At 46.9% G+C, this 17,059-nt stretch overlaps 1 protein-coding gene across 1 annotated transcript; it reads left to right on the top strand.

The window, feature by feature from the left end:
• The first annotated feature begins 264 nt into the window (after nt 1-264).
• On the top strand, nt 265-10,516 carry LOC135559949 (zinc finger protein 239-like). The gene is made up of 2 exons (XM_065000843.1): nt 265-860; nt 9,706-10,516. The coding sequence occupies exons 1-2, from the start codon at nt 506-508 to the stop codon at nt 10,491-10,493; spliced, it is 1,143 nt and encodes a 380-aa protein (XP_064856915.1). The 5' UTR covers nt 265-505; the 3' UTR covers nt 10,494-10,516.
• Nucleotides 10,517-17,059: the final 6,543 nt, after the last annotated feature.

The following is a 17,059-nucleotide window of genomic DNA, read 5'->3' as shown; positions in this document are numbered from 1 at the left end:
GTGTGTAAAATATACACATTGTTTCAAGTGATCACCGTGAAAGTGAATTGATCAACTATAAGTATCATTACTATTATACTGTATGTTGTAACGTTATAAAAAACAATTGAAAGTGATTCACTTTTGTTGTTGTCTCGATAATAAAATAAACGAGTTTCCCCCCTCCGTTCAGCGGACGGTGATGTGGATCATTTATTTGGTGTCGCCGGTGTGACGTATAATCTAGGGGACGGGACGCGTCTTCAACAACAACAACAACACGGCTACTATGGATTTAACTGCCTCGGTAGCTTGCTAGCCAAAATAAAATAAAAACTAAAATATTAAAGCTCTTTTACATGGTTTCGGTGTATATTAACCACTGTATTTTAAACACACTTTTGTCGTCTTATCCCGTTTAAATTAACATTTACTCTGTTGTTATTAGTCAGGTAGCCCGGTTTGATAAATTGGCCTAGCACTAGGCTAGTCGCTAATGCTAACTAGCTAGCTATCATCCTTGACCATGAGTTCACTAAACTACTCTCCTCTTGCTAAAGAAGAAGAGGTCTGCTGGACGGAGAAAGAGGGTCTGTGGCTGAATGTTGTCGTGAAAGAGGAGAAGGAAGAAGAGGATGTCACAGTAAAACAAGAAGTAGAAGGTGAGGCTTTTACAGTGAAAGAAGAAGAGAAAGACGTTTCAGTGAAAGAAGAGGAAGACTCGTTCAGAGTTAAAGAGGAGGAGGATGTTACTGTAAAAGAAGAGGAGGAGGAGAGAGAGGAAGATGCAGTTTTTGGAGTGAAAGAGGAGATGACTGTCATATCGAAAAAGGAGGAAGAAGAGGAGGAGGAGGAGGAGACAGGAGACCTGATTAACACCGGTAAGTACTGTCTTAAGAACAGGGTCACAACATCTGCAGTTGAACTGATGTGTGATTTCAAAGGGTCAATCTGCAGTTCCTACATCTGTTTTTGGACTATAAATAGCCGTTGTTTCTTGAAGAATAGAACTTATAAACTTAAACTTTCTTTTTTTTTAAATAAAAGAATGTAGGTTATATTATTTAGATTATTTCAAGGCTATAGCCAACAAAGAAATACGCTCAGCATTTTAAACAACATTTCGTTCTATTAAATCATTACAGTCTGAACTGTATAGCCTATAGCCTGTGATTTATTCAGAGTTAAATACAAATTAAATGGAAAAAGGACTTAGTGCCTTTGAATTCATTTTTAGAAACACGAGTTTGGCCAGTCTGGGGCTTCAGGCTCATGCGATGGTGGCTGGAGAATATCCTCTCCACACAGGCAGAGCCCCTGGGGATGCTAAACACCCATTTGGTCACTCTTGACAGGCAGAGATGCAGAGCCCCTGGGGATGCTAAACACCCTTCAGGCCACTCTTGACAGGCAGAGATGCAGAGCCCCTGGGGAAGCTAAACACCCTTCAGGCCACTCTTGACAGGCTGGGCAGAGATGCAGAGCCCCTGGGGATGCTAAACACCCTTCAGGCCACTCTTGACAGGCAGAGATGCAGAGCCCCTGGGGATGCTAAACACCCTTCAGGCCACTCTTGACAGGCAGAGATGCAGAGCCCCTGGGGATTCTAAACACCCATTTGGTCACTCTTGACAGGCAGAGATGCAGAGCCCCTGGGGAAGCTAAACACCCTTCAGGCCACTCTTGACAGGCAGAGATGCAGAGCCCCTGGGGATGCTAAACACCCTTCAGGCCACTCTTGACAGGCAGAGATGCAGAGCCACTGGGGATGCTAAACACCCTTCACGCCACTCTTGACAGGCAGAGATGCAGAGCCCCTGGGGAAGCTAAACACCCTTCAGGCCACTCTTGACAGGCAGAGATGCAGAGCCCCTGGAGAAGCTAAACACCCTTCAGGCCACTCTTGACAGGCAGAGATGCAGAGCCACTGGGGATGCTAAACACCCTTCAGGCCACTCTTGACAGGCAGAGATGCAGAGCCCTGGGGAAGCTAAACACCCTTCAGGCCACTCTTGACAGGCAGAGATGCAGAGCCCCTGGGGATGCTAAACGCCCTTCAGGCCACTCTTGACAGGCAGAGATGCAGAGCCCCTGGGGATGCTAAACACCCTTCAGGCCACTCTTGACAGGCAGAGATGCAGAGCCCCTGGGGATGCTAAACGCCCTTCAGGCCACTCTTGACAGGCAGAGATGCAGAGCCCCTGGGGATGCTAAACACCCTTCAGGCCACTCTTGACAGGCAGAGATGCAGAGCCCCTGGGGATGCTAAACGCCCTTCAGGCCACTCTTGACAGGCAGAGATGCAGAGCCCCTGGGGATGCTAAACACCCTTCAGGCCACTCTTGACAGGCAGAGATGCAGAGCCCCTGCGGAAGCTAAACACCCTTCAGGCCACTCTTGACAGGCAGAGATGCAGATTTGAGATTTTTCTATAGATAGGCCTAAAGGTTTTTAGGCAAAAATCAAAACGGAAAGCGCTCCTTGAACGTGGGAAAATGACTATTGGGCCAAAAATCAATTATGGCCTATAGTATAGATAATAAAACCAAAAATTAACTAACCGTTTAAGAGATCAGATTTTTTTTGTTTATAAATACTTTGCTACAATGACACACTTAGTTATCTACCTACTTTGTTCCATTCTTTTAGCATCTAGTAATCTACACCACCATTGCTTTTGGGATACGTGTCTGTTCAGATTATTTAGTTGTGGACAGTCCATCACCACACTCCCTCTCTTGCTCTTGGTCCTCAGTCCATCACCACACTCTCTCTCTTGGTCCTCAGTCCATCACCACACTCCCTCTCTTGCTCTTGGTCCTCAGTCCATCACCACACTCCCTCTCTTGCTCTTGGTCCTCAGTCCATCACCACACTCCCTCTCTTGGTCCTCAGTCCATCACCACACTCCCTCTCTCTCTTGGTCCTCAGTCCATCACCACACTCCCTCTCTTGCTCTTGGTCCTCATCTTTGTAAGTCACTTTGATTTTGTACCTGTGTGTTTTATCAGTTTCTATATGTAAAATATTTGAGTGAACTCCATGACAGTAGATTAAGGGGATAATAGAAGCACGTAAATAGACGACAGATGCATGCTGGGCCGGGCCCTGAGCTCGTGAAGTGAAGAGCTACTGGAGCGAAATTGGAGAAAGCCGACGGTCTTCTGGGTAGTTTGGGTGAGACCCAGGTGGTATACCCTCTAGCCTTCTGGGTAGTTTGGGTGAGACCCAGGTGGTATACCCTCTAGCCTTCTGGGTAGTTTGTGTGAGACCCAGGTGGTATACCCTCTAGCCTTCTGGGTAGTTTGGGTGAGACCCAGGTGGTATACCCTCTAGCCTTCTGGGTAGTTTGTGTGAGACCCAGGTGGTATACCCTCTAGCCTTCTGGGTAGTTTGGGTGAGACCCAGGTGGTATACCCTCTAGCCTTCTGGGTAGTTTGGGTGAGACCCAGGTGGTATACCCTCTAGCCTTCTGGGTAGTTTGGGTGAGACCCAGGTGGTATACCCTCTAGCCTTCTGGGTAGTTGGGTGAGACCCAGGTGGTATACCCTCTAGCCTTCTGGGTAGTTTGGGTGAGACCCAGGTGGTATACCCTCTAGCCTTCTGGGTAGTTTGGGTGAGACCCAGGTGGTATACCCTCTAGCCTTCTGGGTAGTTGGGTGAGACCCAGGTGGTATACCCTCTAGCCTTCTGGGTAGTTTGGGTGAGACCCAGGTGATATACCCTTCAGCCTTCTGGGTAGTTTGGGTGAGACTCAGGTGGTATACCCTCCAGCCTTCTGGGTAGTTTGGGTGAGACCCAGGTGGTATACCCTCTAGCCTTCTGGGTAGTTGGGTGAGACCCAGGTGGTATACCCTCTAGCCTTCTGGGTAGTTTGGGTGAGACCCAGGTGGTATACCCTCTAGCCTTCTGTGTAGTTTGGGTGAGACCCAGGTGGTATACCCTCTAGCCTTCTGGGTAGTTGGGTGAGACCCAGGTGGTATACCCTCTAGCCTTCTGGGTAGTTTGGGTGAGACCCAGGTGATATACCCTTCAGCCTTCTGGGTAGTTTGGGTGAGACTCAGGTGGTATACCCTCCAGCCTTCTGGGTAGTTTGGGTGAGACCCAGGTGGTATACCCTCTAGCCTTCTGGGTAGTTGGGTGAGACCCAGGTGGTATACCCTCTAGCCTTCTGGGTAGTTTGGGTGAGACCCAGGTGGTATACCCTCTAGCCTTCTGTGTAGTTTGGGTGAGACCCAGGTGGTATACCCTCCAGCCTTCTGGGTAGTTTGGGTGAGACCCAGGTGGTATACCCTCTAGCCTTCTGGGTAGTTTGGGTGAGACTCAGGTGGTATACCCTCTAGCCTTCTGGGTAGTTTGGGTGAGACCCAGGTGGTATACCCTCTAGCCTTCTGGGTAGTTTGGGTGAGACCCAGGTGATATACCCTCTAGCCTTCTGGGTAGTTGGGGTGAGACCCAGGTGGTATACCCTCTAGCCTTCTGGGTAGTTTGGGTGAGACCCAGGTGGTATACCCTCTAGCCTTCTGGGTAGTTTGGGTGAGACCCAGGTGGTATACCCTCTAGCCTTCTGGGTAGTTGGGTGAGACCCAGGTGGTATACCCTCTAGCCTTCTGGGTAGTTTGGGTGAGACCCAGGTGATATACCCTTCAGCCTTCTGGGTAGTTTGGGTGAGACTCAGGTGGTATACCCTCCAGCCTTCTGGGTAGTTTGGGTGAGACCCAGGTGGTATACCCTCTATCCTTCTGGGTAGTTGGGTGAGACCCAGGTGGTATACCCTCTAGCCTTCTGGGTAGTTTGGGTGAGACCCAGGTGGTATACCCTCTAGCCTTCTGGGTAGTTTGGGTGAGACCCAGGTGGTATACCCTCTAGCCTTCTGGGTCGTTTGGGTGAGACCCAGGTGGTTGTATTTTGAACCAGAAGCCAACAACAGCAGTTTCCAGGCAACAATAGATGTATAAAAGACCTGCCTTGACTACCTCATAGTTCTACACCAAAGGCTCTGTGACAGACCTGCCTTGACTACCTCATAGTTCTACACCAGACCTGCCTTGACTACCTCATAGTTCTACACCAAAGGCTCTGTGACAGACCTGCCTTGACCTCCTCATAGTTCTACAACAAAGGCTCTGTGACAGACCTGCCTTGACTACCTCATAGTTCTACACCAAAGGCTCCGTGACAGACCTGCCTTGTCTTCCTCATAGTTCTACAACAAAGGCTCTGTGACAGACCTGCCTTGTCTTTCTCATAGTTCTACACCAGACCTGCCTTGACCTCCTCATAGTTCTACACCAAAGGCTCTGTGACAGACCTGCCTTGTCTTTCTCATAGTTCTACACCAAAGGCTCTGTGACAGACCTGCCTTGACTACCTCATAGTTCTACACCAAAGGCTCTGTGACAGACCTGCCTTGTCTTCCTCATAGTTCTACAACAAAGGCTCTGTGACAGACCTGCCTTGTTTCCTCATAGTTATACACCAGACCTGCCTTGACTACCTCATAGTTCTACAACAAAGGCTCTGTGACAGACCTGCCTTGACTACCTCATAGTTCTACACCAAAGGCTCTGTGACAGACCTGCCTTGACTACCTCATAGTTCTACAACAAAGGCTCTGTGACAGACCTGCCTTGACTACCTCATAGTTCTACACCAGACCTGCCTTGACTACCTCATAGTTCTACACCAAAGGCTCTGTGACAGACCTGCCTTGACCTCCTCATAGTTCTACACCAAAGGCTCTGTGACAGACATCGAAATTGAGTTCAGGTGCATCCTGTTTCCATTGATCATCCTTGAGATGTTTCTACAACTTAATTGGAGTCCACCTGTGGTCAATTCAATTAATTGAACATGATTTGGAAAGGTACACACCTGTCTATATATATATATATATTTTTTAAACATTTTACTAGGCAAGTCAGTTAAGAACAAATTCTTATTTTCAATGACGGCCTAGGAACAGTGGGTTAACTGCCTGTTCAGGGCAGAACGACAGATTTGTACCTTGTCAGCTCGGGGATTTGAACTTGCAACCTTTCGGTTACTAGTCCAACGCTCTAATTATTAAATGGAATAAGTTTAGTCTGTCACAGAGCCTCTTCCTAGATCTGGCTGCCCAGCCAAACTGAGCAATCAGGGGGGAAGGGCCTTGGTCAGGGAGGTGATCAAGAACTCGATGTTCACTCTGATCATCATGTCTGGAGGAAACCTGGCACCATCCCTACGGTGAAGCATAGTGGCGGCAGCACCATGCTGTGGGGATGTTTTTCAGCGGCAGGGACTGGGAGACTAGTAAGGATCGCAGAGCAGCCAGAGCCTGAACTTGAACCCAACCGAACATCTCTGGAGAGACCAGAAAAAAGCTCCCCGTCCAATCTGACAGAGAGGATCCTCGACTTCGGCGATGTCATCTACAAAATAGCCTCCAACACTCTAACTCAGCAAATTGGATGCAGTCTATCACAGTGCCATCCGTTTTGTCACCAAAGCACCATACACTACCCACCACTGCTACCTGTATGCTCTCGTTGGCTGGTCATTGGCTTCATATTCGTCGCCAAACCCACTGGCTCCAGGTCATCTGTAAGTCTTTGCTAGGAAAAGCCGCGCCTTATCTCAGCTCACTGGTCACCATAGCAGCACCCACTCGTAGCACGCGCTCCAGCAGGTATATCTCATTGGTCACCCCCAAAGCCAAAATCCTCCTTCGGCCGCCTTTCCTTCCAGTTCTCTGCTGTCAATGACTGGAACGAACTGCAAAAATCACTGAAGCTGGAGACTCATATCTCCCTCAGTAGCTTTAAGCACCAGCTGTCAGAGCAGCTCACAGATCACTGCACCTGTACATAGTCCATCTGTAAACAGCCCATCCAACTACTCCCCATACTGTTATTTATTTTATTTATTTTGCTCCTTTGCACCTCAGTATCTCTACTTGCACGTTCATCTTCTGCACATCTATCACTCCAGTGTTTAATTGCTATATTGTAGTTATTTAACCACCATGGCCTATTTATTGCCTTACCTCTCTTACCTTACCTCATTTGCACACACTGTATATAGACATTTTCTATTATATAATAGACTGTATGTTTTGTTTATTCCATGTGTAACTCTGTGTTGTTGTATGTGTCGAACTGCTTTGCTTTATTCTTGGCCTGGTCGCAGTTGTCAAATGAGAACTTGTTCTCAACTAGCCTACCTGGTTAAATAAAGGTGTTCTCAACTAGCCTACCTGGTTAAATAAAGGTGTTCTCAACTAGCCTACCTGGTTAAATAAAGGTGTTCTCAACTAGCCTACCTGGTTAAATAAAGGTGTTCTCAACTAGCCTACCTGGTTAAATAAAGGTGTTCTCAACTAGCCTACCTGGTTAAATAGAGGTGTTCTCAACTTGCCTCCCTGGTTAAATAAAGGTGTTCTCAACTAGCCTACCTGGTTAAATAAAGGTGAAATAAATACAATTAAAATAAATAGACATTACTACTAACGTGAAATGACGAAATATGACTGATGTTCATCACTAGACTGTCTTATTAGTTTAGTACTATTAGTTAATGCTAGCAGATATCAGACTTCCAGTCATTGTGCTAACGAATTAGCTCGCAAATCTACCGCTAATGTCCTTCAATACTGGACACCGAGACCAAAATGGTATCTGTGAGTTAGAGACCTTCAGTACTGGACACCGAGACCAAAATGGTATCTGTGAGTTAGAGACCTTCAGTACTGGACACAGAGACCAAAATGGTAGCCGTGAGTTAGAGACCTTCAATACTGGACACAGAGACCAAACTGGTATCCGTGAGTTAGAGACCTTCAATACTGGACACAGAGACCAAACTGGTATCCGTGAGTTAGAGACCTTCAATACTGGACACAGAGACCAAAATGGTATCCGTGAGTTAGAGACCTTCAATACTGGACACAGAGACCAAAATGGTATCCGTGAGTTAGAGACCTTCAATACTGGACACAGAGACCAAAATGGTATCCGTGAGTTAGACCTTCAATACTGGACACAGAGACCAAAATGGTATCCGTGAGTTAGACCTTCAATACTGGACACAGAGACCAAAATGGTATCCGTGAGTTAGAGACCTTCAATACTGGACACAGAGACCAAACTGGTATCGGTGAGTTAGAGACCTTCAATACTGGACACAGAGACCAAAATGGTATCTGTGAGTTAGAGACCTTCAATACTGGACACAGAGACCAAAATGGTATCGGTGAGTTAATCTGACTGGGGAAGTGAATGGTTCTCCTTGTCCAAACTGGTATCCGTGAGTTAATCTGACTGGGGAAGTGAATGGTTCTCCTTGTCCAAACTGGTATCCGTGAGTTAATCTGACTGGGGAAGTGAATGGTTCTCCTTGTCCAAACTGGTATCCGTGAGTTAATCTGACTGGGGAAGTGAATGGTTCTCCTTGACCAAACTGGTATCCGTGAGTTAATCTGACTGGGGAAGTGAATGGTTCTCCTTGTCCAAACTGGTATCCGTGAGTTAATCTGACTGGGGAAGTGAATGGTTCTCCTTGACCAAACTGGTATCCGTGAGTTAATCTGACTGGGGAAGTGAATGGTTCTCCTTGACCAAACTGGTATCCGTGAGTTAATCTGACTGGGGAAGTGAATGGTTCTCCTTGTCCAAACTGGTATCCGTGAGTTAATCTGACTGGGGAAGTGAATGGTTCTCCTTGACCAAACTGGTATCCGTGAGTTAATCTGACTGGGGAAGTGAATGGTTCTCCTTGTCCAAACTGGTATCCGTGAGTTAATCTGACTGGGGAAGTGAATGGTTCTCCTTGTCCAAACTGGTATCCGTGAGTTAATCTGACTGGGGAAGTGAATGGTTCTCCTTGACCAAACTGGTATCCGTGAGTTAATCTGACTGGGGAAGTGAATGGTTCTCCTTGACCAAACTGGTATCCGTGAGTTAATCTGACTGGGGAAGTGAATGGTTCTCCTTGACCAAACTGGTATCCGTGAGTTAATCTGACTGGGGAAGTGAATGGTTCTCCTTGTCCAAACTGGTATCCGTGAGTTAATCTGACTGGGGAAGTGAATGGTTCTCCTTGACCAAACTGGTATCCGTGAGTTAATCTGACTGGGGAAGTGAATGGTTCTCCTTGTCCAAACTGGTATCCGTGAGTTAATCTGACTGGGGAAGTGAATGGTTCTCCTTGACCAAACTGGTATCCGTGAGTTAATCTGACTGGGGAAGTGAATGGTTCTCCTTGACCAAACTGGTATCCGTGAGTTAATCTGACTGGGGAAGTGAATGGTTCTCCTTGACCAAACTGGTATCCGTGAGTTAATCTGACTGGGGAAGTGAATGGTTCTCCTTGACCAAACTGGTATCCGTGAGTTAATCTGACTGGGGAAGTGAATGGTTCTCCTTGACCAAACTGGTATCCGTGAGTTAATCTGACTGGGGAAGTGAATGGTTCATTAAAGGTTAGAAGAAATGTGTAACAATAAAAAAAAGTTTGTAAAATAATTGTAAATGGTTCTCCTTGTCCAAAAATCCCCAAAGAAAATCAATTAAAGGTTAGAATAAATTAATTTTAAAAAGTTTGTAAAATAATTGTAAATGGTTCTCCTTGTCCAAAAATCCCCAACGAAAATCAATTAAAGGTTAGAAGAAATTAGTAAAAAAAAAAGTTTGTAAAATAATTTACATATTCACTATATTGACTTGTGTGACTTTGTTGTTCAAACAGGAGAGAGACGTGACTATAGTGGATCCTCCGGGGAGCCTCAACAACCTCATGATGCTGACGAGGTTGAGAAGAGTCTCTCCACGTCAGAACACATCAAGAAACACCCGCGGAGATTAATCTATTCAGCAGAACTTAAAAGACATCAGAGAATCAACACAGGAGAAAAATCTCATAGCTGTGATCAATGTGGGAAGAGTTTTGCTAAGGCAGGAGGCCTGGCAACACACCACAGAATACACACGGGAGAAAAACCGTACCACTGCTCCGACTGTGGAATGAGCTTCGCTACCTCAAGCCAGCTGATAAGACATCAGAAAACACACACAGGAGAAAAGCCTTATTGCTGTGATCAGTGCGGGAAGAGATTCATTCAATCAGCGAACCTGACCGTACACAAGAGAATACACACCGGAGAGAAACCGTACCACTGCTCCAACTGCGCGAAGAGCTTTTCTACTTCAAGCGGATTGATAACACACCAGCGAACACACACAGGAGAGAAGCCTTACCACTGCTCTGACTGTGGAAAGAGCTGTACCACCTCGAGTGCACTGATATCACACCAGCGTACACACACAGGAGAGAAGCATTACCACTGCCTTGATTGCGGGAAGAGTTTTGCTACTTTAAGCAACCTGACACAACACCAGCGAACACACACAGTAGGAAAGCCTCATAGCTGTGATCAATGTGAGAAGAGATACTCCCATCTAATGTCTCTGATTAAACATCAGAAAATACATGAAGAAGATCCAGACCTGGGTAGTAGAACACAGAGTGTAGAATGATCTCCAACACCAGACCTGGGTAGTAGAACACAGAGTGTAGAATGATCTCCAACACCAGACCTGGGTAGTAGAACAGAGAGTGTAGAATGACCTCCAACACCAGACCTGGGTAGTAGAACACAGAGTGTAGAATGATCTCCAACACCAGACCTGGGTAGTAGAACAGAGAGTGTAGAATGATCTCCAACACCAGACCTGGGTAGTAGAACAGAGAGTGTAGAATGACCTCCAACACCAGACCTGGGTAGTAGAACACAGAGTGTAGAATGATCTCCAACACCAGACCTGGGTAGTAGATCACAGAGTGTAGAATGATCTCCAACACCAGACCTGGGTAGTAGAACACAGAGTGTAGAATGATCTCCAACACCAGACCTGGGTAGTAGAACACAGAGTGTAGAATGATCTCCAACACCAGACCTGGGTAGTAGAACACAGAGTGTGGAATGATCTCCAACACCAGTCCTGGGTAGTAGAACACAGAGTGTAGAATGATCTCCAACACAAGACCTGGGTAGTAGAACACAGAGTGTGGAATGATCTCCAACACCAGACCTGGGTAGTAGAACACAGAGTGTAGAATGATCTCCAACACCAGACCTGGGTAGTAGAACACAGAGTGTAGAATGATCTCCAACACCAGACCTGGGTAGTAGAACACAGAGTGTGGAATGATCTCCAACACCAGACCTGGGTAGTAGAACACAGAGTGCGGAATGATCTCCAACACCAGACCTGGGTAGTAGAACACAGAGTGTAGAATGACCTGGGTAGTAGAGCACAGAGTGCGGAATGATCTCCAACACCAGACCTGGGTAGTAGAACACAGAGTGTGGAATGACCTCCAACACCAGACCTGGGCAGTAGAACACAGAGTGTGGAATGATCTCCAACACCAGACCTGGGTAGTAGAACACAGAGTGTAGAATGACCTGGGTAGTAAAACACAGAGTGTGGAATGACCTCCAACACCAGACCTGGGTAGTAGAACACAGAGTGTGGAATGACCTCCAACACCAGACCTGGGCAGTAGACACAGAGTGTGGAATGATCTCCAACACCAAACCTGGGTAGTAGAACACAGAGTGTGGAATGACCTCCAACACCAGACCTGGGTAGTAGAACACAGAGTGTGGAATGACCTCCAACACCAGACCTGGGTAGTAGAACACAGAGTGTGGAATGACCTCCAACACCAGACCTGGGTAGTAGAACACAGAGTGTGGAATGACCTCCAACACCAGACCTGGGTAGTAGAACACAGAGTGTGGAATGACCTCCAACACCAGACCTGGGTAGTAGAACACAGAGTGTGGAATGATCTCCAACACCAGACCTGGGTAGTAGAACACAGAGTGTAGAATGAGAGTAGAACACAGAGTGCGGAATGACCTCCAACACCAGACCTGGGTAGTAAAACACAGAGTGTGGAATGACCTCCAACACCAGACCTGGGCAGTAGAACAGAGATTGTGGAATGATCTCCAATACTAGACCTGGGTAGTAGAACACAGAGTGTGGAATGATCTCCAACACCAGACCTGGGTAGTAGAACACAGAGTGTGGAATGACCTCCAACACCAGACCTGGGCAGTAGAACACAGAGTGTGGAATGATCTCCAACACCAGACCTGGGTAGTAGAACACAGAGTGTGGAATGATCTCCAACACCAGACCTGGGTAGTATAACACAGAGTGTGGAATGACCTCCAACACCAGACCTGGGTAGTAGAACACAGAGTGTGGAATGACCTCCAACACCAGACCTGGGTAGTAGAACACAGAGTGTAGAATGACCTGGGTAGTAGAACACAGAGTGCGGAATGACCTCCAACACCAGACCTGGGTAGTAGAACACAGAGTGTGGAATGATCTCCAACACCAGACCTGGGTAGTAGAACACAGAGTGTGGAATGATCTCCAACACCAGACCTGGGTAGTAGAACACAGAGTGTAGAATGACCTGGGTAGTAGAGCACAGAGTGCGGAATGATCTCCAACACCAGACCTGGGTAGTAGAACACAGAGTGTGGAATGACCTCCAACACCAGACCTGGGCAGTAGAACACAGAGTGTGGAATGATCTCCAACACCAGACCTGGGTAGTAGAACACAGAGTGTAGAATGACCTGGGTAGTAAAACACAGAGTGTGGAATGACCTCCAACACCAGACCTGGGTAGTAGAACACAGAGTGTGGAATGACCTCCAACACCAGACCTGGGCCGTAGAACACAGAGTGTGGAATGATCTCCAACACCAAACCTGGGTAGTAGAACACAGAGTGTGGAATGACCTCCAACACCAGACCTGGGTAGTAGAACACAGAGTGTGGAATGACCTCCAACACCAGACCTGGGTAGTAGAACACAGAGTGTGGAATGACCTCCAACACCAGACCTGGGTAGTAGAACACAGAGTGTGGAATGACCTCCAACACCAGACCTGGGTAGTAGAACACAGAGTGTGGAATGACCTCCAACACCAGACCTGGGTAGTAGAACACAGAGTGTGGAATGATCTCCAACACCAGACCTGGGTAGTAGAACACAGAGTGTAGAATGACCTGGGTAGTAGAACACAGAGTGCGGAATGACCTCCAACACCAGACCTGGGTAGTAAAACACAGAGTGTGGAATGACCTCCAACACCAGACCTGGGCAGTAGAACAGAGATTGTGGAATGATCTCCAATACTAGACCTGGGTAGTAGAACACAGAGTGTGGAATGATCTCCAACACCAGACCTGGGTAGTAGAACACAGAGTGTGGAATGACCTCCAACACCAGACCTGGGCAGTAGAACACAGAGTGTGGAATGATCTCCAACACCAGACCTGGGTAGTAGAACACAGAGTGTGGAATGATCTCCAACACCAGACCTGGGTAGTAGAACACAGAGTGTGGAATGACCTCCAACACCAGACCTGGGTAGTAGAACACAGAGTGTGGAATGACCTCCAACACCAGACCTGGGTAGTAGAACACAGAGTGTAGAATGACCTGGGTAGTAGAACACAGAGTGCGGAATGACCTCCAACACCAGACCTGGGTAGTAAAACACAGAGTGTGGAATGACCTCCAACACCAGACCTGGGCAGTAGAACAGAGAATGTGGAATGATCTCCAATACTAGACCTGGGTAGTAGAACACAGAGTGTGGAATGATCTCCAACACCAGACCTGGGTAGTAGAACACAGAGTGTGGAATGATCTCCAACACCAGACCTGGGTAGTAGAACACAGAGTGTGGAATGATCTCCAACACCAGACCTGGGTAGTAGAACACAGAGTGTAGAATGACCTGGGTAGTAGAACACAGAGTGCGGAATGACCTCCAACACCAGACCTGGGTAGTAAAACACAGAGTGTGGAATGACCTCCAACACCAGACCTGGGCAGTAGAACAGAGAATGTGGAATGATCTCCAATACTAGACCTGGGTAGTAGAACACAGAGTGTGGAATGATCTCCAACACCAGACCTGGGTAGTAGAACACAGAGTGTGGAATGACCTCCAACACCAGACCTGGGCAGTAGAACACAGAGTGTGGAATGATCTCCAACACCAGACCTGGGTAGTAGAACACAGAGTGTGGAATGATCTCCAACACCAGACCTGGGTAGTAGAACACAGAGTGTGGAATGACCTCCAACACCAGACCTGGGCAGTAGAACACAGAGTGTGGAATGATCTCCAACACCAGACCTGGGTAGTAGAACACAGAGTGTGGAATGATCTCCAACACCAGACCTGGGTAGTAGAACACAGAGTGTGGAATGATCTCCAACACCAGACCTGGGTAGTAGAACACAGAGTGTGGAATGACCTCCAACACCAGACCTGGGTAGTAGAACACAGAGTGTGGAATGAGCTCCAACACCAGACCTGGGTAGTAGAACACAGAGTGTGGAATGACCTCCAACACCAGACCTGGGTAGTAGAACACAGAGTGTGGAATGAGCTCCAACACCAGACCTGGGTAGTAGAACACAGAGTGTGGAATGAGCTCCAACACCAGACCTGGGTAGTAGAACACAGAGTGTGGAATGATCTCCAACACCAGACCTGGGTAGTAGAACACAGAGTGTGGAATGATCTCCAACACCAGACCTGGGTAGTAGAACACAGAGTGTGGAATGACCTCCAACACCAGACCTGGGTAGTAGAACACAGAGTGTAGAATGATCTCCAACACCAGACCTGGGTAGTAGAACACAGAGTGTGGAATGAGCTCCAACACCAGACCTGGGTAGTAGAACACAGAGTGTGGAATGACCTCCAACACCAGACCTGGGTAGTAGAACACAGAGTGTAGAATGATCTCCAACACCAGACCTGGGTAGTAGAACACAGAGTGTGGAATGAGCTCCAACACCAGACCTGGGTAGTAGAACACAGAGTGTGGAATGAGCTCCAACACCAGACCTGGGTAGTAGAACACAGAGTGTAGAATGATCTCCAACACCAGACCTGGGTAGTAGAACACAGAGTGTAGAATGACCTGGGTAGTAGAACACAGAGCGTGGAATGATAACTTTTGATGCAGCTGGTTCAACTCGTTTCATCCTTCAGTATTTCTTAAATAATACTATTGACAGCTCTAATGTCAAGTGATTAGATGTCCTAGTTTTTAAATGATCAAACATTGATAGAAACATTTTATAGAATAAACATCAGGGACATATGAAAACACCTGTGGAACGCTTCTCGGTTGCCCCGGCAACAATTCCCATTACGTGATGCTGCCACCACTAGACTTGAAAAAATACAGAGGGTTTTACTCAGTGTTGTGCTGTATTGGATTTTGTCATTACGGGGTATTGTGATGTCATTACGGGGTATTGTGATGTCATTACGGGGTATTGTGATGTCATTACATTAATACAGAGGGTTTTACTCAGTGTTGTGCTGTATTGGATTTTGTCATTACGGGGTATTGTGATGTCATTACGGGGTATTGTGATGTCATTACGGGGTATTGTGATGTCATTACATTAATACAGAGGGTTTTACTCAGTGTTGTGCTGTATTGGATTTTGTCATTACGGGGTATTGTGATGTCATTACGGGGTATTGTGATGTCATTACGGGGTATTGTGATGTCATTACATTAATACAGAGGGTTTTACTCAGTGTTGTGCTGTATTGGATTTTGACCTAAATTGTCGTTTTTAATTTTGTCATCGTATTTCACCATTATTTTTAACTAGGCAAGTCAGTTAAGAACAAATTCTTATTTTACAATGACGGCCTACCCCGGCCAAATCCGGACGACGTTGGGCCAATTGTGTGGCTCCCTATGGACTGAACCGGCTGACGGAACATTGAACCGGCTAACGGAACATTGAACCAGCTAACGAAACATTGAACCAGCTGACGGAACGTTGAACCAGCTGACGGAACGTTGAACCAACTAACGGAACATTGAACCAGCTAACGGAACATTGAACCAGCTAACGGAACATTGAACCAGCTAACAGAACATTGAACCAGCTAACGGAACATTGAACCAGCTAACGGAAAACATTGAACCAACTAACGGAACGTTGAACCAGCTGACGGAACGTTGAACCAGCTGACGGAACGTTGAACCAGCTAACGGAACATTGAACCAGCTAACGGAACATTGAACCAGCTGACGGAACGTTGAACCAGCTAACGGAACGTTGAACCAGCTAACGGAACATTGAACCAGCTGACGGAACATTGAACCAGCTAACGGAACATTGAACCAGTTACGGAACATTGAACCAGCTAACAGAACATTGAACCAGCTAACGGAACGTTGAACCAACTAACGGAACATTGAACCAACTAACGGAACATTGAACCAGCTAACGGAACATTGAACCAACTAACGGAACATTGAACCAGCTGACGGAACATTGAACCAGCTAACGGAACGTTGAACCAGCTAACGGAACGTTGAACCAACTAACGGAACGTTGAACCAACTAACGGAACGTTGAACCAGCTAACGGAACGTTGAACCAACTAACGGAACATTGAACCAACTAACGGAACATTGAACCAGCTAACGGAACATTGAACCAGCTGACGGAACATTGAACCAGCTGACGGAACGTTGAACCAACTAACGGAACATTGAACCAACTAACGGAACATTGAACCAGCTAACGGAACATTGAACCAGCTAACGGAACATTGAACCAGCTAACAGAACATTGAACCAGCTAACGGAACATTGAACCAGCTAACGGAAAACATTGAACCAACTAACGGAACGTTGAACCAGCTGACGGAACGTTGAACCAGCTGACGGAACGTTGAACCAGCTAACGGAACATTGAACCAGCTAACGGAACATTGAACCAGCTGACGGAACGTTGAACCAGCTAACGGAACGTTGAACCAGCTAACGGAACATTGAACCAGCTGACGGAACATTGAACCAGCTAACGGAACATTGAACCAGTTACGGAACATTGAACCAGCTAACAGAACATTGAACCAGCTAACGGAACGTTGAACCAACTAACGGAACATTGAACCAACTAACGGAACATTGAACCAGCTAACGGAACATTGAACCAACTAACGGAA

The sequence above is a fragment of the Oncorhynchus nerka genome, linkage group LG15, assembly GCF_034236695.1.
Source record: "Oncorhynchus nerka isolate Pitt River linkage group LG15, Oner_Uvic_2.0, whole genome shotgun sequence".
NCBI lineage: Eukaryota > Metazoa > Chordata > Actinopteri > Salmoniformes > Salmonidae > Oncorhynchus > Oncorhynchus nerka.
The sequence above is the reverse complement of the archived record's forward strand: the minus strand, read 5'-3'. Positions and strand labels throughout refer to the sequence as shown.